The 20,966-nt window shown below is 47.5% G+C and overlaps 21 protein-coding genes across 21 annotated transcripts; 11 read left to right on the forward strand and 10 right to left on the reverse strand.

Annotated features, from left to right (window-relative positions):
* Window positions 1–146: 146 nt before the first annotated feature.
* OGAPHI_000976 (uncharacterized protein) lies at window positions 147–1,280 on the reverse strand (the record flags this gene model as incomplete). Its single annotated transcript, XM_046209129.1, has 1 exon — window positions 147–1,280. One exon carries the CDS (start codon window positions 1,278–1,280, stop codon window positions 147–149), a length of 1,134 nt encoding a protein of 377 aa, XP_046063886.1.
* Window positions 895–1,296, forward strand: OGAPHI_000977 (uncharacterized protein; the record flags this gene model as incomplete). The annotated part of the gene is made up of 1 exon (XM_046209130.1): window positions 895–1,296. One exon carries the CDS (start codon window positions 895–897, stop codon window positions 1,294–1,296), a length of 402 nt encoding a protein of 133 aa, XP_046063887.1.
* Window positions 1,297–1,320: 24 nt separating this feature from the next.
* Window positions 1,321–1,956, forward strand: OGAPHI_000978 (uncharacterized protein; the record flags this gene model as incomplete). Its single annotated transcript, XM_046209132.1, has 1 exon — window positions 1,321–1,956. The coding sequence occupies one exon, from the start codon at window positions 1,321–1,323 to the stop codon at window positions 1,954–1,956; it is 636 nt and encodes a 211-aa protein (XP_046063888.1).
* A 56-nt stretch (window positions 1,957–2,012) lies between these two features.
* OGAPHI_000979 (uncharacterized protein) lies at window positions 2,013–4,334 on the forward strand (the record flags this gene model as incomplete). Its single annotated transcript, XM_046209133.1, has 1 exon — window positions 2,013–4,334. One exon carries the CDS (start codon window positions 2,013–2,015, stop codon window positions 4,332–4,334), a length of 2,322 nt encoding a protein of 773 aa, XP_046063889.1.
* Window positions 3,512–3,718, reverse strand: OGAPHI_000980 (uncharacterized protein; the record flags this gene model as incomplete). The annotated part of the gene is made up of 1 exon (XM_046209134.1): window positions 3,512–3,718. One exon carries the CDS (start codon window positions 3,716–3,718, stop codon window positions 3,512–3,514), a length of 207 nt encoding a protein of 68 aa, XP_046063890.1.
* Window positions 4,335–4,372: 38 nt separating the features above from the next.
* On the forward strand, window positions 4,373–7,324 carry OGAPHI_000981 (uncharacterized protein; the record flags this gene model as incomplete). Its single annotated transcript, XM_046209135.1, has 1 exon — window positions 4,373–7,324. The coding sequence occupies one exon, from the start codon at window positions 4,373–4,375 to the stop codon at window positions 7,322–7,324; it is 2,952 nt and encodes a 983-aa protein (XP_046063891.1).
* On the reverse strand, window positions 6,550–7,857 carry OGAPHI_000982 (uncharacterized protein; the record flags this gene model as incomplete). Its single annotated transcript, XM_046209136.1, has 3 exons — window positions 6,550–7,036; window positions 7,154–7,309; window positions 7,427–7,857. The coding sequence occupies 3 exons, from the start codon at window positions 7,855–7,857 to the stop codon at window positions 6,550–6,552; spliced, it is 1,074 nt and encodes a 357-aa protein (XP_046063892.1).
* Window positions 7,858–8,118: 261 nt separating this feature from the next.
* On the forward strand, window positions 8,119–10,032 carry OGAPHI_000983 (uncharacterized protein; the record flags this gene model as incomplete). Its single annotated transcript, XM_046209137.1, has 1 exon — window positions 8,119–10,032. The coding sequence occupies one exon, from the start codon at window positions 8,119–8,121 to the stop codon at window positions 10,030–10,032; it is 1,914 nt and encodes a 637-aa protein (XP_046063893.1).
* On the reverse strand, window positions 9,621–9,974 carry OGAPHI_000984 (uncharacterized protein; the record flags this gene model as incomplete). Its single annotated transcript, XM_046209138.1, has 1 exon — window positions 9,621–9,974. The coding sequence occupies one exon, from the start codon at window positions 9,972–9,974 to the stop codon at window positions 9,621–9,623; it is 354 nt and encodes a 117-aa protein (XP_046063894.1).
* A 152-nt stretch (window positions 10,033–10,184) lies between the features above and the next one.
* OGAPHI_000985 (uncharacterized protein) lies at window positions 10,185–11,657 on the forward strand (the record flags this gene model as incomplete). The annotated part of the gene is made up of 1 exon (XM_046209139.1): window positions 10,185–11,657. One exon carries the CDS (start codon window positions 10,185–10,187, stop codon window positions 11,655–11,657), a length of 1,473 nt encoding a protein of 490 aa, XP_046063895.1.
* OGAPHI_000986 (uncharacterized protein) lies at window positions 11,348–11,755 on the reverse strand (the record flags this gene model as incomplete). The annotated part of the gene is made up of 2 exons (XM_046209140.1): window positions 11,348–11,644; window positions 11,753–11,755. The coding sequence occupies 2 exons, from the start codon at window positions 11,753–11,755 to the stop codon at window positions 11,348–11,350; spliced, it is 300 nt and encodes a 99-aa protein (XP_046063896.1).
* A 41-nt stretch (window positions 11,756–11,796) lies between these two features.
* Window positions 11,797–12,963, forward strand: OGAPHI_000987 (uncharacterized protein; the record flags this gene model as incomplete). Its single annotated transcript, XM_046209141.1, has 1 exon — window positions 11,797–12,963. The coding sequence occupies one exon, from the start codon at window positions 11,797–11,799 to the stop codon at window positions 12,961–12,963; it is 1,167 nt and encodes a 388-aa protein (XP_046063897.1).
* A 302-nt stretch (window positions 12,964–13,265) lies between these two features.
* On the reverse strand, window positions 13,266–14,069 carry OGAPHI_000988 (uncharacterized protein; the record flags this gene model as incomplete). The annotated part of the gene is made up of 2 exons (XM_046209143.1): window positions 13,266–13,540; window positions 13,937–14,069. 2 exons carry the CDS (start codon window positions 14,067–14,069, stop codon window positions 13,266–13,268), a joined length of 408 nt encoding a protein of 135 aa, XP_046063898.1.
* Window positions 13,327–14,643, forward strand: OGAPHI_000989 (uncharacterized protein; the record flags this gene model as incomplete). Its single annotated transcript, XM_046209144.1, has 1 exon — window positions 13,327–14,643. One exon carries the CDS (start codon window positions 13,327–13,329, stop codon window positions 14,641–14,643), a length of 1,317 nt encoding a protein of 438 aa, XP_046063899.1.
* Window positions 14,644–14,695: 52 nt separating this feature from the next.
* OGAPHI_000990 (uncharacterized protein) lies at window positions 14,696–16,147 on the reverse strand (the record flags this gene model as incomplete). The annotated part of the gene is made up of 1 exon (XM_046209145.1): window positions 14,696–16,147. The coding sequence occupies one exon, from the start codon at window positions 16,145–16,147 to the stop codon at window positions 14,696–14,698; it is 1,452 nt and encodes a 483-aa protein (XP_046063900.1).
* OGAPHI_000991 (uncharacterized protein) lies at window positions 15,216–15,707 on the forward strand (the record flags this gene model as incomplete). The annotated part of the gene is made up of 1 exon (XM_046209146.1): window positions 15,216–15,707. The coding sequence occupies one exon, from the start codon at window positions 15,216–15,218 to the stop codon at window positions 15,705–15,707; it is 492 nt and encodes a 163-aa protein (XP_046063901.1).
* OGAPHI_000992 (uncharacterized protein) lies at window positions 15,831–16,073 on the forward strand (the record flags this gene model as incomplete). The annotated part of the gene is made up of 1 exon (XM_046209147.1): window positions 15,831–16,073. One exon carries the CDS (start codon window positions 15,831–15,833, stop codon window positions 16,071–16,073), a length of 243 nt encoding a protein of 80 aa, XP_046063902.1.
* A 63-nt stretch (window positions 16,148–16,210) lies between the features above and the next one.
* On the reverse strand, window positions 16,211–18,749 carry OGAPHI_000993 (uncharacterized protein; the record flags this gene model as incomplete). Its single annotated transcript, XM_046209148.1, has 3 exons — window positions 16,211–17,560; window positions 17,911–18,151; window positions 18,319–18,749. The coding sequence occupies 3 exons, from the start codon at window positions 18,747–18,749 to the stop codon at window positions 16,211–16,213; spliced, it is 2,022 nt and encodes a 673-aa protein (XP_046063903.1).
* Window positions 17,761–20,460, forward strand: OGAPHI_000994 (uncharacterized protein; the record flags this gene model as incomplete). Its single annotated transcript, XM_046209149.1, has 1 exon — window positions 17,761–20,460. One exon carries the CDS (start codon window positions 17,761–17,763, stop codon window positions 20,458–20,460), a length of 2,700 nt encoding a protein of 899 aa, XP_046063904.1.
* On the reverse strand, window positions 19,155–19,952 carry OGAPHI_000995 (uncharacterized protein; the record flags this gene model as incomplete). The annotated part of the gene is made up of 3 exons (XM_046209150.1): window positions 19,155–19,335; window positions 19,535–19,696; window positions 19,792–19,952. The coding sequence occupies 3 exons, from the start codon at window positions 19,950–19,952 to the stop codon at window positions 19,155–19,157; spliced, it is 504 nt and encodes a 167-aa protein (XP_046063905.1).
* A 4-nt stretch (window positions 20,461–20,464) lies between the features above and the next one.
* OGAPHI_000996 (uncharacterized protein) lies at window positions 20,465–20,935 on the reverse strand (the record flags this gene model as incomplete). The annotated part of the gene is made up of 1 exon (XM_046209151.1): window positions 20,465–20,935. One exon carries the CDS (start codon window positions 20,933–20,935, stop codon window positions 20,465–20,467), a length of 471 nt encoding a protein of 156 aa, XP_046063906.1.
* Between the last annotated feature and the right edge of the window lie 31 nt (window positions 20,936–20,966).

Here is a 20,966-nt window from a genome sequence, read left to right on the forward strand (position 1 = left end):
GTGAGCTAACTAAATCTGCAGTCGTCCCCAGTTATATTCTAACTACCCGGTGGCAAACTGATTTATTCAGTTTTCGATTTTTAAACCAACTTTAAAAACCTGGTGTGAGGTGTATTCTATTACAATGTATCGTCGCGTCGACCGGTCTATATAAGTAGTCTAGATATGAGGACGCCCAGAAACAGGAACAGCGAGCTGAACGCCCCAAAGAACGTCGTGAATTCTGCCGATGAGACATTCAGCTTGTAGATCTCGCCTCCGAATAACAAGCCTCTCAGTTTTAGCCCCCATTGTTTGATGCTTTCCCAGGTGTAATTTTCCGGTAGCAGTCCCTCGACTTGCTCGAAATTGGCCAGTTTGTGCTCTATGACCTCCAGCTCTGTCTTCAGCTTGCCCCAGTTCTCCATTCCTTGGGTCTCAAATAGGTCTTTCACCTTGAGCTCAAACGAACTTAACAATCTGTACCGCTTCCATGGCTCGAACACCAACTGAACAAGTAGCACCAGCAGCAAGTTGACTCCCATGATGAGTATGGTGCCCCACGTTGAAAACTGGCGAATCTTGTCCGACCAAACTTGCTCTTCGTGGTATCTTTCCATGATACTTTGGATCAATTCGTTGTGCATCTCGTCTTCTCTCTGTTCGAGCTCTGTGACTTTGGCGGACTTCTGTTCTACGCTGAGTTCCAACTCGTGGCCATTCTTGTACAGCTCGGTGAACTGTTCCAGGTCTTTAGTATTCCAATTATGTTTGCGTTCCAAGAGCTCGTTGATGTGTTTCTGTGAAGAGCTCTGCTCTTCCATAGCCAGCTTGGACTCATACTTGGCCTGAGTGATTTCGTTTCTCAAGTTTCTCAAATTCTTCTCGTTCTGACTAATCTTGTTCTGTAGCTGAATGATCTTGGTGTATCCAGTAACATCATTGACCAGGTTGGATGCTATCGTGACACTCTTTTTTAATTCTTTAGCATTTCTGCTTAGCCGTTCACTGAACGATTTCGAGTACTCTTCTGTGGCTTTGGCTCTTTCTGCACTGAATTTGGACAACTCGGCTTTCAGGTTTTTGAAGTTTTCGCTTTCAATGATCGAATTCACATACTCTTTCAAGGGGGACCCGTTATTTCCAGGATTCTTGGACTCTATCTGTTTGATCAATTTCGACGTCTGCTCATTGATACGGTCTGCTATTTGTTCGTTTGATGTTTGTGGATCTGGCTTGCTGGCAAATGCTCGCACAGAAACCAAAAATCTTGGCGGTGGGACTCTTCTTACTATAAACATGGCCGACAAGAAATAATAAAATATCTTTTATTTATTTTGGATGAACTTCTCTTTGAAGAAACCGGGATCCAAAATTGGGTTCTCGGTCAAGAAGAAGGCCTCGGCAGTGAAGAAGAACGATCTGTTTGGAGCAGAGGAGAAAACTGAAACGAAAACCCAAATCAGTTCTGTGCAGGACATTGAACAGAAAAAGGAAGAGCCTTTGGTAATTCAGCCTGTGGTGAAAGCGTCTGGATGGGAGGCACGAAGGAAACAGCGCCAAGAGGAAAAGAAGTTGGAAGAGTCACCCAAACTCGAGTTTGGACTCAACAAGCAGAATAAGACCACAGCTTCTCAGCCATCGTCGCGGTCGGTTCCATTGATTACCCAGGAAACTGAGGATGGCGAGGCTCCAACACTTTCGAGCTACGAGAAAATGCCCGTTGAGAAGTTTGGCGAGGCGATGTTGCGAGGAATGGGTTGGAACGGGTCGAAAGCAGGCTCGAGGCCGTCTAACTCCAAACCTAGGATCCCATACCTTGGTTTGGGAGCCAAACCGTCTCCGGCACAAGAAGATCGGTCCATTCGCCAAGATACCACGTATGTTCCCGTGGTAAGAAGATCAGAATCAAGTCAGTCGCAGGAACGGTCCCGGTCGCGATCTCCAACCCGGGCGTTGGAGTACAGAGAGCGGTAATTGTAATGAGTAATGAGTAACGTTATCTAAAGGACGATCGACCTCAAAAAGTAATTATGGGGGATTTAGATTTAGGTGATATAATAAAGACCGAACAAGCGCGAGATCGACGTCAGATTGACGCCTTATATGCCACACCCAAGCGAGAAGACATGATGGAGTTCAGCGATAGCGAAGAGATTGCGCGAGAAGAGCTCCGGGAGTTGAGAATACAGGACTTTGACCACCAGAGACGGTTTGAACGGTTCCTGGCACTGAACGGGATTAAGAGCAAAGTTGTGCGGCCTAGTGTGGGATCCGCAGAGGCAGTGTCTTTGAGCGGGAATAGCGAGCGCTACAATCTGTTTCCGGATTCTAGCGACGCCAGCGACAGAGACGAAGATGAGGACGATGTTTACAGTGTGCGGTTTGAAGACAACGCTCTCCAGTCGCTCGTTGTCACAGAGGCCAATGTGCAAGATCAGGACTTATTCTATGCCGAAAACCACATGGCCTTCCCGCCCCATGATGATGATTTTGACGAAGACGTTCAAGTGGCCCAGGGAACTAGAAATACAATAGACAGCAACACCATATATACCAGCGAAAGCCATTACCCGCACGCGATCATCGGCGGCGAAGACTATACAGTGCCCAATACCCACAAGTCTCCGTGTCCGTTGAACTCGAACGATACGTTTCAAAACTATGAGAACCGGCCAGGCAACAAAAAGCTTCAATCAGCAATGGATTTTGGAAGAACAGATTCGCTTGAGTTTCCGATCAAGTCGCAGCCCGCACAGAAGTTCGAGGACTCGTTGGATATTGCGTTTCAAGGGTTCAGAAAGATGGAGTTTGCAAGGCCAGGGAAGTACAAAAACAACATCGTTTGTTGCTCTGCAAGATACTCCAAAGTGTTTGTGGGGATACAGGCTTCGATTTATGTGTACTCCTTGGAATGCAGCAAGTTGGAGCCAAAGAGAAACGCTGAAGCAATCATCCACACGGAGCCAGCAACAACCACTTCGACTCATCGCCAAAACGCAACCATGCTACACTTTCCACATACAATTAATTACATGATCATTGGTGAGTTCAAAAACCAGGAGACGCTGGCCATGGGCTGTGACGATGGCAGAGTACTGTTGTACACTGTTTGCGAGCTGGTAAAATCGCTCAACCCCCAGAATGCCGGCTCAAATGTCAAACACAGCCCCAACTACGAGTTCACAGCATCATCTTCTGTATGGGGCATAGATATGTACAACAATCTGGTGGTTGTCTCCGATAACAGCCAGAGTATTCAGTTGCATGTATTTGACGACGGGGGAAAGCACCAGAGCATCCAGACCCATCAAATATTGCACAATGTCCCGTCTGTCAGCTTTATCAGGGACGAGGACGAAATATACGTGAGCGCAGCATCGATCAGTGGGGAACTGGTTATTTTCAAGTTCCCGATGGTTTACAATCATGGTCCAATGAAGGAAGGTCTTGGCGATTTCGACAGAATCCGGTTGAAAAGACCATACGTTGTGAGCCGTGCGCTTTTAGGAGACAACGTATGGACCACCACTTATGTTGATTCAAGTTGTTTCAAAGAGGTGGACTCAGTGGGGGAATTGACCGGAGACGAGTGGATGGCTGAAAACATGATAATCAACGAGATGCTCAACGAGAGCCGAATTCTTGATTGCGAGTCTGACGAATGTTCGTCCAGCCATGTTGGGCTGGCTTCATGTTTCCACAACTTCTTTATTCCGACCGTGGCTCTGGACAACATGCACCCAGTGATGCAGCCAAAGCCGTTTGCGTCATTGTCTGACAACTATCGGCGGATCAAGAAGGTGTACGACGAATATTATTTGACGAACCAGAGATCGAAACAGAAATCACACGTTTCTTTCAACTGCAAGAAATACTGGCAGGAGAAGGCCGTTACGGCGCAATTTTCAAACAAGTTTCTTCTCGTTTCAACGGCACTTCGACTGGGCCTGTTTCGTGCCGACAAGTTGATCTGCAACGCGACAGCTTCGAAAGTGTTCCAATTCAAGCCGTTCAACGAAGACTGGCTGCATTCGAACCGAATCTCGCTGAGTTTCGTGATTCCCGACCTCAATTGCTACGTTGCTGGCTCGCAATCTGGTCTGGTGTCGGTTTTCCGTCTCACAACGTTCCGGGGCATCTACGGGTTCCGCCAGGAATTTGTGATTCCAAACTACGAACGGTTGTGTCTGAGCGGAGACTTTGGCGTGCGTACCTTGATTGGAATCACGTCCCAAAGGCTCGACCGTTACAGATATATGCTCTATTTGGTGTATATCGATGGGATGTGCCTAAGTTACGAATTGAGCAATAACGCAAACAACCAGGGGCTAGAAGTCAGGTGGATTATGTAAACAGCTTTTTTCCATATTTTTTTATCAAAGGTTCCCATATGAATAAGGACGAGTTACTGCAGCACTTGGTGAACACGTTGTCTCCCGACAATGCGTTGCGGAACTCCTCGGAGCGCAGCTTATTGGCGGCATTGTCTCAACAGGGTGTTTTGATCAACTGCTTGGAACTGTCTTCGGAACAAACCCTTCCTCTACACATCCGGTTAGTGGCAATCACGTTTGTCAAGAACCGGATCCGTCATTCTTGGTTCATCACAGACCGCTCCCCGGAGCCATTGTTGTCACATAGAATTGGTTCAGAGGAGAAATCTGGGATCAAGTACCAACTTGTCTCCTCTCTTCTTACCAACACCGACAATCAGACAATTCTCAAACAGGTCACCTCCTCAATGGAGCATATACTTAGATTAGAGTCGGGATGGGACAGAGAGCTGACAGAATCGGCATACAAGATGTTGAACGAACATTCAGACGATTTCAATTACGTGTACGCGAGCTTATTGCTGGTTCATCAGGTCTCTAAATGCCACCGTTTCGATGTCGCAGATAGTCGGTCTTTCATAAACTCGCTGGTCTCCAGGTTCTTCCCGGCATTGGAGACGCTTCTGGAGTCGTATATTCCGCAGATAACCGCAAACGCTCAAATGGGTCAACTCATACATGTGATTCTGAAAATCTACAAATACTGCACTTTTACCGAGATCCCATCCTATTTTGAGAATGATTTGAATCTGCTGAGCAAATGGTGCGGGTACATGTTCCAAATCATCGACCTGGATACAAAGAGCCTTGCTGACTTGGACGTTTCGGAGCGTTCGTTGCAACCTTTGGTGAAGTGTCAAAAGTGGTCGTTCTACAATTTGCACAGACTCAGAATAAGACACTGTACCAACGATGCTAAACCCGCTCTGAAACAGAATTTGATCACCCACTTCTTGCCTACTATTTTGCAACACTACTGGACGGTGATCGGCAAATGGTCGCAGTCCCGTTCCGACAACTGGCTCAGCGAGGCTTGTCTTTATCACTTAGTTTCCTTCATTGGCGAGTGTTTGCAATACGACGAGATTTGGGGATCAATTAAAGATCAGCTGAATCCAATCCTCAACCATATCGTTGTTCCGATGCTTAGTGCTTCGGAGGAAACCGTGGAGCTTTTTGAGGACGACCCGCAAGAATATCTTAGACGGTACTACGACATCACTCATGATTCCAAAACTGCAGACGTGGCTGCAAATGAGCTGATGTACACGTTGACCGCTAAGCGGTTTGACGATTCACTTTACGTGGTAATGAATATTCTGAACGACATTTTCCAGAAAAGACAGCTTCACCCGACTGACGAGCAGGTGGCCTGGAGAGCTGAGGGTGGTCTCAGGATCCTGAGCAACCTGTGGATGAAGCTTGCAAAGCAAAACAGTCCTATGAGAGACCAGCTAGACGATATCACCAAGTCGTTCATCTTCCCTCAGTTGTGCGACTCAAATTTCAAATGGTTGCAAACCAGAGCTTGTGAGACTGTCGCAATGACCAGCCATGTTTATAAAGACAACCAGCTGTTGAGTGATATATACGAGATGCTGCTGAAATGTTTCAACAAATCCAGCCCTCTGCCTCTTCAGATCGAGGCCATCGACTCGTTGCGGTACTTGATTTCATACGAGCCTGTTGCTACTGCGCTCTCTCCAAAGATTTCTTTGATCATGGCCGAGTTGCTGGAGTTGAGCAACACTCTGGAGATGGAACTGATCAACAACATTATGGACGATATTGTTGCCAAGTTTGCAAAAGATTTGGAGCCGTTTGCTACTCAACTGGCTGGAAACTTGAACGCCCAGTTCTTGAGACTAGCGGAGGACCTGCTCAAGCTTCAAAGCTTGAACTCGGATAAACAGACTTCTGAGGAGACAGAGAAAGAGTACCAGGCCTCGTCTATCTTGCACACGTTCACCACAATGGTGACAACTATGACATCGCAGAAGGAGATCACATACCAGCTGCTCAAGACCATAGACCCAACAGCCAGATTTGTTCTTGAGAATGGACTAGCAATTTTTCTCACAGAGACAATGGATCTGCTTGAGTCGGTCAACTACACTCTCAAGGCCATGATACCCGAATCCTGGAGTCTGTACGAGTGCGTGATGGATTCGTTTGAGAACTACGGATTTGAGTACTTCGACAACTACCTGGCATATTTTGACACCGTTTGCACTTACGGATTCAAAAACGCAGATATCAATAGCAACTTGCACCTGCAACAGTTTTTGACTTCTGTGCTTAGACTTTTGGACACAGACGACTTTGACGGAGACGAAGGAGTGGTGGAGTTTGTGTACGAGCTACTACAAGTGGTCCTTCTGTCTGTGGGGCCAAATATCGAGCCTGTTTTGCCGCAGATACTGCAACCAGTTTTGCAAACGTCGATCAAGTTGCAATCCAACCCAGAAGACCGTGAGGTGTTTGAGAGCACTCTCAAGCCGCTGATGAAGGTGTTCATCTCGGCCTGCTTTGTGCGTCCGGTTGCAACTGCACAGGCCTTCGGAGACGCGTTCATGAAATTCATCGAGCTCTGGTTCAACAACAGTGACACGCTTCTCACGACCGTGTACGATCTCAAGCTACAGATTCTTGCACTGATATCTTTGCTTAGCGGGGAGGTGGGCGCTCTTTCGGGCTTCAACGACGTGATTTTGCACCGTCTCGTTTCCGCGTTCGAGAAACTGCCTGCCGCTATTGAAAGAAGAGTGACACTCATGAAAAGAGACATGGCCATCACCAAACTGGTGGAGCTTGGCCAGTACGATGGAGACGGCTACAGCGAGGAAGACGACATCGAGGAACTTGACCAGTTGACCAAGGACACGCCAATAGACGCCATCAACGTGGTAGACGAGTTCAAGTCGTTCTTTTCCAGAGAACAAGAAAAACTCAGACGGTTCCTTCCTCCGGAAAAACAGCAGTTCATCACTGACCTAATCAGTAAATAAATATTTTCCTGATAGTTATGAAAAAAAAGGTAAATATTAACCAAAAACACGGCTGTGCTATTATGACATTAATATACATCTCTATCCGCTAATATACATTACTCGCTCTCTTCCTTGACATTCTGTTGCTGAAGACGGTTCCTGCTTGCTCTGAAGAGCTCTTCCTGCTGTCTTAAAAGTTCTTCCTCAGACAGCCCGCTGTTCTGGAACTTGCTATTCTTGCGTTCCTTAACTTTGTTAGTTTCTTTGAACTCGCTCAAACATTTCTCCAAAACAGGCAGGTAGTCAACAAAACCAAGCTCAGTCACCGCCTTGAGCACATGGTCGGTAGAAATTGTCTTCTTGAGCTCCTTGTCGGCGATATCATTAGACTCTGTGGATAAAATCATTAAAAATTCAATACAGCACTCAATAAGAGCTTCTCTAGCGTCCTTGGTGAAACTGAACTCAGACGGGAGAACTTCCGAGATGATTTTCTGCACTGTTGCCTTGGGCAATGATAATTCGTCTTGCGGTTGCTGATTGTCTGACATGGCGTTCTTGCAGATGGTGATAGGCCCTGGATGTCAAATTATATGTTGATAATTACCCGCGTATCTGCCATTTTTTTTTCCAACCAGTCTGGAAATTTGCACGCTTTTTATATCGTGGGAAACGAATTCCAAATGACCGTTCTTCCCGGCCGGGTAACAATTATGCTGACCATAACTTTTTTTTCTAAAAACCTTCTCCTGTTTGGCGCTCTCTAAAAAAGTCGGGCTGTGTTGAAAAATTTTAGAAATATATTCACATCCATGTCTCTTGTTGCATCAGCCTTTGATGCTACGGGACAGTACTTTGCGAGCGTTGCTGTTTCGCTGAATTCGCACACGCTGCGTGTTCAGTCGTGCAGAGACGCAGGCGACAATTTTTCCAACGTGTACCCGTTCGACAAGGCCGTTAGAGTGAACTCTTTGGTGTGGATCCATGTGCCAGCAGAGTCCGTCAAGTCTACCAAACTCAGGCGCCTGGATGCCTCCTTGGAGGATCAATTAGTGGCACTGTCTTTGGACAACGGGTCGGTGTATATCTACTCTCCCAGCAGAAATGAGGTGATACACAAGATTACTACCTCCAGTCACATATCCAGCACAGACTTCCACCACAACGGTTTATCCAAGATCGCTTGGAGTTGCGATTCGCAGGGATCCTTGTTTGAGCTTGATTTGAAGAGCTGGCAGGTTTCCAAGACGTTAAGACCATTGAGCGAAGAAACAACACTGTCCAAACTGGCTAGCATCACATATAACGAGCAACCGCATCTGCTTCTGGGATCGCATTCCACGTACCTTGTTGATCCCGTTGACAATTACTCGATTGTCAAGACTTTCCCAGGCCATGTTTCTCCAATCCACACGATTTTGAGCGTTCACGATGGTATAATTTTCACTGCTGCGCAAGGTGACCGTTTTATCAACGCCATTTCTATAGACAAGGCTTCTACGTTGGCCGTCTTTGTGGCTGAGGAGCCGGTTGTTTCTCTCGCCTTTGCAGAAAACGGGTTCGACATGTCAATTTTGGCTGCCACCACAGAAAGTGGGGCCGTCGAGATCTTTAATGCTCCTCTCCAAAAACACGACTCATCAGCAGACACAGCCAGCTCGCCTTTTAAGCGTAAGAAGAAAGTCGTCAACACTCACAGAAGCGACGCCAAGCTGACGGTGAGCCGTCCTGCGTCGGATCTGGTAGAGAGTCTTCCTATTCAAAACGTCACCCTGACGCCAAAACAGCTTACAGTCACCTGGCTCGAAGACTCGAGCGTTCCGTTCTTTGAGACTCTGGATTGGTGGGTTCTTTCGCAGGACAGTGACAAGGAATACAAACAGAAGGGAGACGTTGTGGTGGAAAAACCAAAACCTGTTTTGAAGTTCACCCAATTCTCTAAGTTTGGCCACGACATTGCTGCTTCCAAGACTTACAACGAGAGCCATGCGATCATCTCTTCTGGCGATAATTTGAGAGACGTGGACGGGTCTGATGAGGATGAAGAGGACGAGATGACTTTGGCTGAACGGTTGCAGGCAATTCAAACCAGTAGTAACGGCACTGTTTCCAAGAAGTCTGGCCGTGCCACTGCTGGAACTTTGACTACTGTGCTGTCGCAGGCACTCAAATCGAACGATCATTCTTTGCTGGAGAGTGTTCTGAACAACAAGGACGAAACAGTGATCAGAAACACCATTTTGAAGCTGGACTCTATCTACGTGGGCACACTTCTTGACCGTTTGGCCGAGAGAATCTCGAGAAATGGTAACCGTCAGACAAACTTGGTGTACTGGATCAAGCACATTTTAATTTTCCATGGAGGTGCTTTGCAGAACTCTGCAAATCTGAGTCTGGTTGCTACCACGATGAGAAGAAGAGCAGCCAACCTTGACAGACTACTGGAACTGAGAGGTAAGTTTAGCATGCTGACCGATAGACTGGAGCTCAAGAGAGAGATGGTTGGGCTGGAGGAGCGCGACCAGGACGAGGAGGACGAAGTGGAGTACGTGGAAGAGCTGGATGACGCTGGTCTTTTAAGCAGTGACGAGGACGACGAAGAGTCGGAGTCCGAGGAAGAGCAAGACGTCGTTGACTCTGACCAGTCGGACGACCAGCTCAGTGACATTGAGGTGGAGTCGAACGGAAAGCAAATAGATATTAGCGACTCTGAGGAGTCGGTGTAGCATAATAAATGAGGTATAATATTAATCACGGCGGTGCAAGGCGATTGAAATTCTCACGCAACTTTTCTAGGCAGAGCTCAAGAGGTGGCCAAAAAAATAGATATACAAATTAACACAGGAAAATTTAGTTTTGCACACAGTTGACAACAGGCATGGGGACAGAGAAGCAAATTCCCCCGGAACGGCCTGATTTTTTAACGGACTCGTCTCTCCCATCGGGACGCCACCACGGGAAGACCCATTTTGTCATTGTTGGTGCTGGAATTATTGGGGTGTGCTCAGCATTTTATCTAACGAGACACCCGAACTTTGATCCAGAAAAACACCACATCACAATTGTCGAGAGCAAGCGTGTTGCTGGAGGAGCCTCGGGCAAGGCCGGAGGTTTGCTGGCGTTATGGGCGTTTCCGCAACAGATAGTGCCGTTGAGTTTCCAATTGCATCAAGACTTAGCTGCCGAATTTAACGGCGAGAAGGAATGGGGTTACAGAAGATTGACCACGATCAGCGTGGAGGGGGACATCACAGAGACGCGATTGAAGAACCTGGATGTGAAGAAACGAGAACGAACTACCAAGAGAAGCCAACAGGCAGAGCAGGATGCTACCGAGGTGAAATCCACAAAAATCACTAAAAATACCAGGAATTATTCCATGGAGAGCCAGAACTCTGCAGATTCGAGTCCCGATCTACCTGAGGGCCTAACCTGGATCGACCAACGACTTATAGATGGATGGAATCATTTGGGAAATCAAAATACAACTGCCCAGGTGCATCCGTATCAATTTACAACACATATTCTGAAACAATGCATTGCAACAGGGGCTGTGGAGCTTATCATCGGCAAAGTGGAGGATATTATCATCGATGAAGACTCGGGAGAGTGTAAGGGGGTGTCATATTATCCTTCCACTGCCAAGGCCCAGTACGATAAAACCGCGGACCAACTAGTGGAACTAAGTGCAGACAAAGTGGTCATGTCTATTGGACCCTGGACCTCCAAGATTCTTGCAGATTGTCCGATTTCCGGATTGCGTGCTCATTCGATTACTGTTCAGCCCGAAAACGAGGAAGACATTTCGCCGTTCGCAGTTTTTACCGAGTTGCGTCTGAACAGGTACAAGTTCGTCAGCCCCGAGTTGTACGCTAGAAAAGACGAGGTGTACGTGTGTGGCGAAGGCGACGCCTCGGTGCCGATCCCAGAAACAACCGACGATGTTGAGATCGTGACCGAGGAGTGTGATAAGTTATTCGGCTATGTTTCCAAAGTTTCTCCAACATTGAAAACCGGTAAAGTTTTAAAGAGACAGGCATGTTATTTGCCTGTTTTGGACGTTCCGTCCTCTTCCGGGCCTCTGATTGGTGAGACTAATGTCACGAACTTGTATTTAGCATCTGGACATTCATGTTGGGGGATTAATAACGCTCCGGCTACAGGTTTACTGATGAGCGAGTTACTTTTGGATGGCGAAGCAAAAAGTTGTGATATCAGCGCACTGGACCCAAGCTTGTACTTTGACGCTTCGCTAGTGTTTGACGAAGATGCTGCGGATGAGGAGGAAGATGAAGAAGATGAATCGGACGACGAGGAAGACGAGGAAGACGAAGAGTCCTACGATGAATGATTTTGGCAGCAGCAACCAGCAATAATTTCTGTCTGTCATTTCTGGTTACGTGTCTCTGGACTTTGTGTATGCTAGTATAAAAAAAAAATTATTACCATGTATTGTTGTGGGAACACTACAAGACTAGTTGATTAAAAATATGTGGAAATTAGTTCAATCGGGGCTTTCGGTAGTTGCAGGAACCGCAGAGCCAGAGTATGGTCCAGAATCGATCCATCCAGTGTGCTCGGATTTGGCCCAAGGCGAGCCTCTTTACTCTCCTTTGACTTTGGAGGACATGCAATACAAGGTCCCAAGTCAAACCTGTGTGGAAACTCAAACTTTCTACTTTATGGACGACGTCTTTTATGGTTTTGCTCAGGTGATACACTCCAACCTTGTTGGATTGCACACCACTGCCCAGTTCACTTTCAAAATATTCAAGAAATCAAAGCCAGAAGATTACGTGTGGACCTCCACCAAGCTGGAGAACTTCAGAATTGACGGAGCTAACTTCTACGCTGACAATCTGTCGATCAAACTGGACGATGCCCAAAAGGTCTACAAGATCAAGTCTTCGGTCACCCCGCAGAGTGTTGTTGATTTAACAATGGAGCTTGTTGGCGAAGGCATCAAGTTCGGCAAAGACGGCACAACATATTACGGGACAGATATTGAGAACCCATGGGGCTCGATGAGACACATTTTCTGGCCTCGTTGTAAGTCCACTGGTACCATTTCTCTTGAAGGAAACAAGCTTTTTGAGGACACAGTTAAACTTGACTCAGGATTGGGCATGTATGTGATGGCATTGCAAGGAATGAAGCCCCATCACGCTGCTGCTACTTGGAACTTTTTGAACTACCAATCTTCCGAGTACTCGGCCGTTGTGATGGAGTTTACCACTCCTAAATCGTACAACACCACAACCGTCAGTGTTGCCATGGTTGCTGATAAAGAGGGCAAGATTATTTTGGGATCCACTAATAATAAGATCAAGCATATCAAGACCTATGAGGATTCAGTCTCGGGATGGAACGTTCCTGGCGAGATTGAGTTTACCGTGGGGGGCGAGGACTTGAAGGCAGTTATCTCCGGTCCTTTAAAACAACTCAGTGAGCGTGTGGACGTGATGAATGAGTTGCCTCAGTTTGTGAAGAACATTGCTAGTGGAGTTGCTGGAACCAAGCCGTACATTTTCCAATTTAGTAATGAGCTTGAGTTCAAATTGATCAAGAATGGTACGGTTGAACGCACCGAACATGGCTACGGATATACTGAGGCAACCTTCATCAGTGCTATCGTGAAGCCTGATGAGAGTGCCTAAAGCATCATACTAGGAGATGCGTTTAATTAATGTAATGAGGTTAATAGTATGCTTTGTTTTGCGATGCAGAGATGTTCTGCAAAAGAAACCTGCCAGGAGCAATCCATCGGCCACTAATTTTCAACGGCACGCGATTTCCGCGCACACGGGATTTTTTTTACGTCACTGGGCTGCTTCTGTTGCGCTGTGCGCCACACAGGCGGATTTTATTCAAATATAAGGGGAAATTGATAAGACAAGCGAATATAAATATATTTGAGCATATTTTGAAACCTTTAGGCGCCTTCTTCCAAAGTCTCCAGTTAATCGGATAGTGCGCTTAATAGTTGGCTTTCTTCAGGCTGAAGCTTCTTTACCCATAATATGGCTTCGAATTCAGTTTCGTTTGTGGTGAATCCGCAAACTCCAAACAGGACCAAATATCCCTCAAATGAGCTTTCTACCGTGTCATCGTCTTCGTCCACGCGCTCATTTGAGCCGTCGTTGGCACAACAGAACGTCAACCTTGCAAACCTGGATTTCCATTCGCTCAGAGCAAGACACAGCAGAATAAGAAGAGCCCCGTCTACGGGTGCTGCTTTGGAAGCAGAGAACGCGAACGGTCACACCCAGCACCAGAGATCGCCGCTACATCCGTCCAGAACCAGTCCAGACCACCGCGGAAGCGTTTCATCAGATATCTTGGACTCGTCGAGCGAGTGGATTCTTTTTTCTCCTGGCCAGTCGGAACACGGAAAACCGTCCGATGATCCGTACTACGATGATTTGCTAAGCACGACCGCAGACCGCACCTCAAGACAAACAACTAATGAAGAGAGCTATGTCGACATCGAGCGGGAGGAGAACGATGACGATGACGACTCGCTGATCGATGATCTGCAGGACCATATCGACTCAAACACTCCTTACAAGAAGGAGGATCTTAATTCGAGAATAGACAGCTGGAGACGGCAGCAGGTTTCTGTGTTATTACACGATCTTTCAGGAGGCCAGTCGGATCTGGACAACGACGCCATGGATCTGATCAAGGCCTGGGGCGTGGACGACTCCACGTTTTCCAACCTCCACCAGCTCCAGGGCTCCAACCTCCATAAGGCAACCGCCATTAATAAGTTTTACGGAGACGGCATTTTGTTGAGCTATTCAAGTGAGGACTTGATTGTTTTGAAGCGTGTGTTGGAGGATCTATCCACGTCTTTGAGGAAAACCGTCAGAGCCAAGCGCAGACGTTCTTCTGTTCCGCAGATGCCAACACGCACCGTCTCCACGTCGACCATTACGACGATGCACACACAGACCGCAAAGAAGCGCGATAGTGATCAGTTCATGAACAACAAGAGTCTACAGAAGTACATCCCCTTCTTTTTGAAGAACTTGATCATCACGTCCGATCTTCTTCCGCAATTCGAGCAGTTGGACGACGAGACAGATACCGAGGACAACAGCAAGAAGGACGTCGAGACTGGGCCGATGGCCCCGTACATTTCTGCCCGCAAAGAGAGTCTGATCTCCAATTTATCCGAAGGGGTGGTGGTATCCGCCAGTGACGACAGCGAGAGCAGGTCCCGTCGTCGTCGGAGACACCAGAGCAGCAACGACAACTTTTGGGAGACGTCCGATCTCAAGAGCGCCAATTCGAGTATTCTCACGTACTCCACCGGCAGCATTTTAGGATTTTAAATAATATAGGCAACATGTATGTACGTACGATTAATTAAGCTTTTTGAACACTTTAAACGGCTTTCCAGGTGAACTTGGCCAACTTGTAGCGAGCAAGAACAAACAAGAGTGTAGAACAGAAAGATCCAGCTCCAGCAAACGCCAACATACCGTTGTAGCCAGCAGACGTCTTGGTAAGAGCTATACCTATTGGGATACAGATCAGGTTACCAAAGCTGACAAAGAAATAGGCTGTTCCGTACCGCTTACCGAAATCCTTGGCCTTGGAGATCTGCGAGGTGCACAGCGGCGTGAGAGCCAAAGTTGCTGCGGTTGCAAAGCCGTAGACTATACAGAAAATCACAAAAGCCGGCTTGTATTTTCCAAATGGTAGCCAGAGCACAAGAACAGCGAACGTGGCAATTGCCGACATCGCGAGGATCATGTTGAATCTGCCGTATGCGTCTGAAAGGTGTGAAGGAAGATACCTTCCACCGACTCCTGAGGCATTTACCACTGTAAGAGCAATCAGGGAGAACGACTCCGAATAGCCTTTGTCAAGAGCGTAGGATGGGATGTAGGTGAAGCACAGAATGAGCGAGAACTCGTTCATAAACAGTGCTCCGACAAGAATCAGGTACACGGGGTCCTTCAAAGTCTTGAAGTCAATGCTTTCCTTGACTTTGGCCCAGACACTTGATTTGGAAGACGTTTGGTTGGAGATCTCGTCCAGTCTGTCGTTAATGAGCAAACAACTGGTTGTGAGGATCCCCATAAATATGAACCCAAGAACACGCATTGTCCAGGGGAACCCGATCTTTGGGTACAGCGAGTTGCACACCAACGGCCAGATCACTCCACCAATACTTGCTCCCGGCATGGCTATTCCCAAAGCAAGGCCTCGTTTCTGCTTGAAAAAATGGGCAATACAGCTGACCATCGGGGCCATCAGTAGTGCGCAGCCGATCCCGCAGCACACACCAAACGAGAGAACGAACTGCCACACTTGTGTGCAACTGGCCGTTGCCAAAAGCCCGCCGCAGAGCAGCACTGCCCCGGGAACGGCCACTTTCTTAGCACCATAAGTATCGAACAGAGCACCGGAAAACAAGTTCCCTCCAAAGCTCAGAAATGTATATATAGCAAAAATCCACGAGATCGTTGTGGTAGGGATCGTCTTGAGAGTGTTCTTCTCAAGATATGACTCAATGGCTCCGGTAGAGTTCATGATACCGAAAGCACAAATGAGCCCGAGAAGCGACGCAGCCACCGTGGAATACGCTTTCCATCCGCCGTCCGGATACTCCACTGTTTCCAGAGGATCTTCTTCAAACACTTCTGTGGAGTTCTCCACCGTATCGTCCTGGAACGTCTTATCGTTGAACATGCTTGGTTTTCCCGACTGGAACGCCGAAGAAGAGGCCATTGGCCGGGAATCGTATTCATCGTGAACGTGAGCCAGCGGAGCCAGCTCCAGAGATTCGCGTTTGTCGTCTTGAACGTAGGTAGGTCCTGCCGGAAACATGCCTGATTGTGCTCGCGATAAGAAATATATTATTTTTCAAGGTCGGATATTTCCGTCTTGGGATTATGTCATTTCTACATCCCCTGCTACCACCGGGGCCGAGTCAGAGCCGGCCTCCTCATCCGGATCGATCTCGTCAAGGTACCCGATCTCCTCACTGTCACGATACTCGCTCATTGTGGACTTGAGTACCTCGCGCGACTCGTCAAATTCCAGACTGATGTCGCCGTGATCAAACTCGTAGTCTCCCTTCGTGTAGTTATTCAGGAACGCTCCACGGCTCTTGAGCTGATCGTATTCGCTCAAAGTCTTTTTCAGCAGCTTCAGAATTGACGTCGAGTTTGAAAGCATCAGTCCGCTCACCTGCTTGCTGGTTTTGTTGTGGAATGGAGACTTTTTGCCAAGCGCCATGTGGATGGCCGAAGAGCTCCATGGAACGTAGTTCAGCCGCGTTCGGGCCTTCACTAGTGCCTTCTGCACATCGGACTGGTCGATTTCCCCGATGATGATGTCCAGAACAGACAGGTTCATCCCCGTGTCGCTGGAACTGCACATACGCAGCTTCTTGTCAAGCACTTCCAAAATCACATCATACGCCGTGCTTCTTCTGATCTCGTGCGCGTTGCTCACATAATCGCTTGTGAATGGGGTGTAGCTCGGTATTAAGAAATGGAGATCTGGCGATGGGATCAGCGTCGACAAGATACTCGTCAACGAGTTGTATGAGTACCCAGGGAAACGGAGGGTGTTGGTTGCCGCAGACATCACTGTGGAAATTAGCTTGTTTGTGTCGTTGTACGAGGGACTCGTCACTTGGAGGTTGTTGGACGCTATGGACATGAGAGCATTATTATCAAACACGATATTTGCATCAGAGTTCTCTATCAGTCTTTTCAACGTAAGCACAGTATTGTATGGCTGAACCACCACCTCAGATGCACCAAACACAGAGTACGTTTGGATCAGTTTTTTCGAAAATCGATCGCTGAGTTCCTGGAGCAAAAAGGAACCTATACCGGCACCCGTTCCTCCAGCAACGGAGTGAATAAGCTGGAATCCCTCAAACGAGTCACACGCATCCATTTCTCGACTCAACATATCCATTAGTTCCTCTCTGTGTTTGTGTGCGTGGTTATAACCTTCGGCCCACTTGTTTCCTGCTCCCCCACCTTCGGCTGAAACATATATATTCTTAGGGTTGAAAAGACTGCCGGTATTAGATTTGATGTTATTAATCACTCGTGGCTCCATGTCAATAAGAATCGCACGCGGCGTGTATCTGTTGTTGTCATTTCTTTGGAAAAAAATGTCTGTTTGGTCTTCTCTATAAGTATTTTGTGTTTCTGGCGATGTTGTACCATCCAGCAGGATACCATGTTCATTACAGATCTGGCCCCAGAACTGTTCACCGACCTGATTTCCACATTGTCCTATGTCGTTAGCAATAGAATGGCAACAGCGTGGCTACTTACCTGCCTGTAAAGTGATGATTTCACCTGGCATGGTGGTCTGTGTCTTGTTTGTTTATTTGATAATTTATTTTGCGCGTCGCGAAATCTTACCAGGGCTCCAAATTAAATATTTCAATCTACTCCAGCTTTGTTGAAGGGAAAATGTATGGTACATTGTTTTTGCTGTTCTGGCTGGCATTCGTTCCTGTTGACGCGGTCAAGCCGTACTTGTTCAAGAAATGTAGCGAGTCCGGATTTTGCTCCAGAAACAGACATTTTGCCGAAGAGATCGCCAAACAAGGCGATGAGTACCAGTCTCGGTACTCTGTCGATCTTGAGTCGCTGAAAATTGATCACGACGGCGGCCATCTCCACGCTACGTTGCTCAAAATGCTCAATGATGGTACGTTTGTCCCCCTTGACCTCCACTTGACCACCCTCCAGGACGCCAATCTGCGTGTCCAGGTGGACGAGGTCCATAGATCCCCACCGGTGACCCACGTCAATCCGAAAAGATACAACGAGGCGTGGAAATACGCTCTGCAAAGCGAGCCTAAGGCACGCGAGTTCACTCACTCGGTCGATTCAGAAAAGATCACCCTCAATTACAACGACTACGTCACCGAGATCCAGCTGCATCCGTTCAAAATCACTTTATTGCGCAACAACCAAGCCCAGCTCGTTTTGAACGAACGCAATTTCTTCAATTTAGAGCATTACAGAACAAGAGAGGAACAGTCCAGGGAGAATTCAATCCACATCGCACCTGAAGAGTCTACTTTTGATTCGTACACCGATAGTTTCAAAGACTCAAGGGACGACAAGCTTCCATTTGGGCCGGAATCCGTTGCTCTGGACGTTTCGTTCTTGGGTGCCAAGGCCGTGTACGGTATCCCAGAACATGCAGACTCGTTGTCCCTGAAGGATACCTCGGAAACAGAGCCATACCGACTGTACAATGTGGATATCTTTGAGTACGAGACCCAGAGCAAATATCCAATGTACGGCTCTATTCCATTCATGATTGGCGTTGGAGGCGAGTCTAGTGCTGGTGTGTTCTGGATCACGGGATCAGACACCAACGTGGACATTAAGAAATCGGACTCGCAGGTCCAGACACACTGGATTTCTGAAAGCGGTATCCTCGACATTATTCTCATCACAGAAGATACTCCAGGCCAGGTTTTGCAATCTTATGGAAAACTCAGTGGAAACTCAGTGCTACCAAACCTGTTTTCGCTTGGATACCACCAGTCGCGTTGGAACTACAACGACGAGGAAGATGTGCTGGGTGTCACTGCAAAGTTCGACGAATCGTTGATTCCATTCGACGCTATTTGGCTTGACATTGAGTACACAGACGACAAAAAGTATTTCACATGGCAGAAGGAGGCATTCCCTGATCCAGATCGCATGATGAGAAAGCTCGACCAGACGGGCCGGACTTTGATTGTGATCATTGACCCGCACTTGAAGGTTGGTTACGAGATCAGTGACACTGTTATTCAAAAGAAAATTGGTATTCTGAAATCAGACGGATCAGACGTTTACCATGGTCATTCGTGGCCTGGAGAGTCTGTTTGGATCGACAGCATGCACCCAGATGCCCAGCTGTTCTGGGACGAACAGTTTGTGAACGGTTCGAATCTTTTGGGACATTCCACCAACGGACATCTATGGAACGACATGAACGAGCCGTCTGTGTTCAACGGTCCAGAGACATCTGCTCCACGCGACCTGATCCATTATGGAGACTGGGAACACCGGTCGGTTCACAATCTATGGGGATTGACGTACCATGAAATGACTTACGAGTCGTTGATCAAGAGAAACCCAAATTTGCGTCCATTTATTCTCACCAGATCGTTCTATGCCGGATCTCAGCGTACTTCTGCAATGTGGACGGGAGATAACTCTGCCAAGTGGGAGTACTTACGCGAGAGTATTCCAATGGTGCTCACTATGAACACCGTTGGATTCCCGTTTGCAGGTGCAGACCTGGCTGGATTCTTTGGAAACCCTGACAAGGATCTGCAAGTGAGATGGTACCAGACAGGTTTGTGGTATCCGTTCTTCCGTGCCCACGCTCATATCGACTCTCGGAGACATGAGCCATACGTGGCTGGTGAACCATACACTAGTTACATGAGAGACGCTATCAAGCTCAGATACAAGCTGCTGCCGCTATATTACACCCTGTTCCAGAAGAACTCGGTTTCCGGTACTCCTGTTGTCAGTCCAATGGCCTTTGAGTACCCTTCCGACTCAGAAGTGTTGGAGATGGATAACCAATTCTTTGTTGGTCCACTGTTGGTGAAACCAGTGACTTCTCCAGACACAGATAAAGTTTCCATTTACATTCCAGACGACAAACCATACTACGACCTGCAAAACTATACAGTTCTTCAAGGTAAAGGATATCATGATGTTGATGCCCCATTGGACAAGATCCCGGTGTTTATTCGTGGGGGTTCCATATTGATCACCAAGGAACGATACAGAAGATCTTCAAAACTCATGAAAAACGATCCATACACCTTGTACGTTGCGCCATCCGAATCTGCTGCCACGGGGGAACTCTATTTTGACGACGGTGAGACGTTTGCGTATCAGGACGGCGAGTTCGTATTGACAACGTTCGAGTTCACCGGCAACAAAATCGTTTCTACGGTGAAGAACAGCTACGATACCAGTATTATTATCGAGAAAATAGTTGTTCTAAGCGACAAAGAGGTCACAAAGGCCACTGTGGAGCAGGACGGCGAGTCCTGGACCGCCGAGATCGTTCCACAGGACCATTCGTTTGTGATCAGAAACCCTAAACCATTGGTTGCAAAAAGCTGGACCATTACCCTGCATTGACCGTTTAGTGGCATCCGACCGACCCTGGCAGCGCGGTACCGGTTTCCGTGAACCCAAAGAAGTATCTGCCAACAACGCTGCCCACCACCACGGCGCCCATCAGCCAGACATTATAAGTCATAAAGATTAACATGATCATCAGCGAGTAGAACGCAGCAAGCCCGTACAAGAGTGAGCTCTTGGCCTTGTAGACCGTCAAAGCGTTGCCGGTGAATGCTGGCTGCTTGTATGCGCGGGATTCCCATCTGAGAGTCCAGTTTTTCAGCAACTCGTAACCAACTGATATCAAACAGATGGCAATAAGAGTAAATATAAGTGAAGTGAACGAGGTAATTTGCCATGACGACGACAAAACACAAACGTTCTTGTAGTCTGCATTCAACAGCATCGACATCTTGCACATTGGCTTGGGATCCATGGGATCCATTGGATCCATGTGGTCCATGTGGTCCATAGAATGAAGAGAGTGGTCCATAATTATTTAATAACTATATTTTTTTTTTGGC

Source organism: Ogataea philodendri (genome assembly GCF_020536065.1).
Source record: "Ogataea philodendri strain CBS6075 chromosome Unknown scaffold4, whole genome shotgun sequence".
Taxonomy (NCBI): Eukaryota; Fungi; Ascomycota; class Pichiomycetes; order Pichiales; family Pichiaceae; genus Ogataea; species Ogataea philodendri.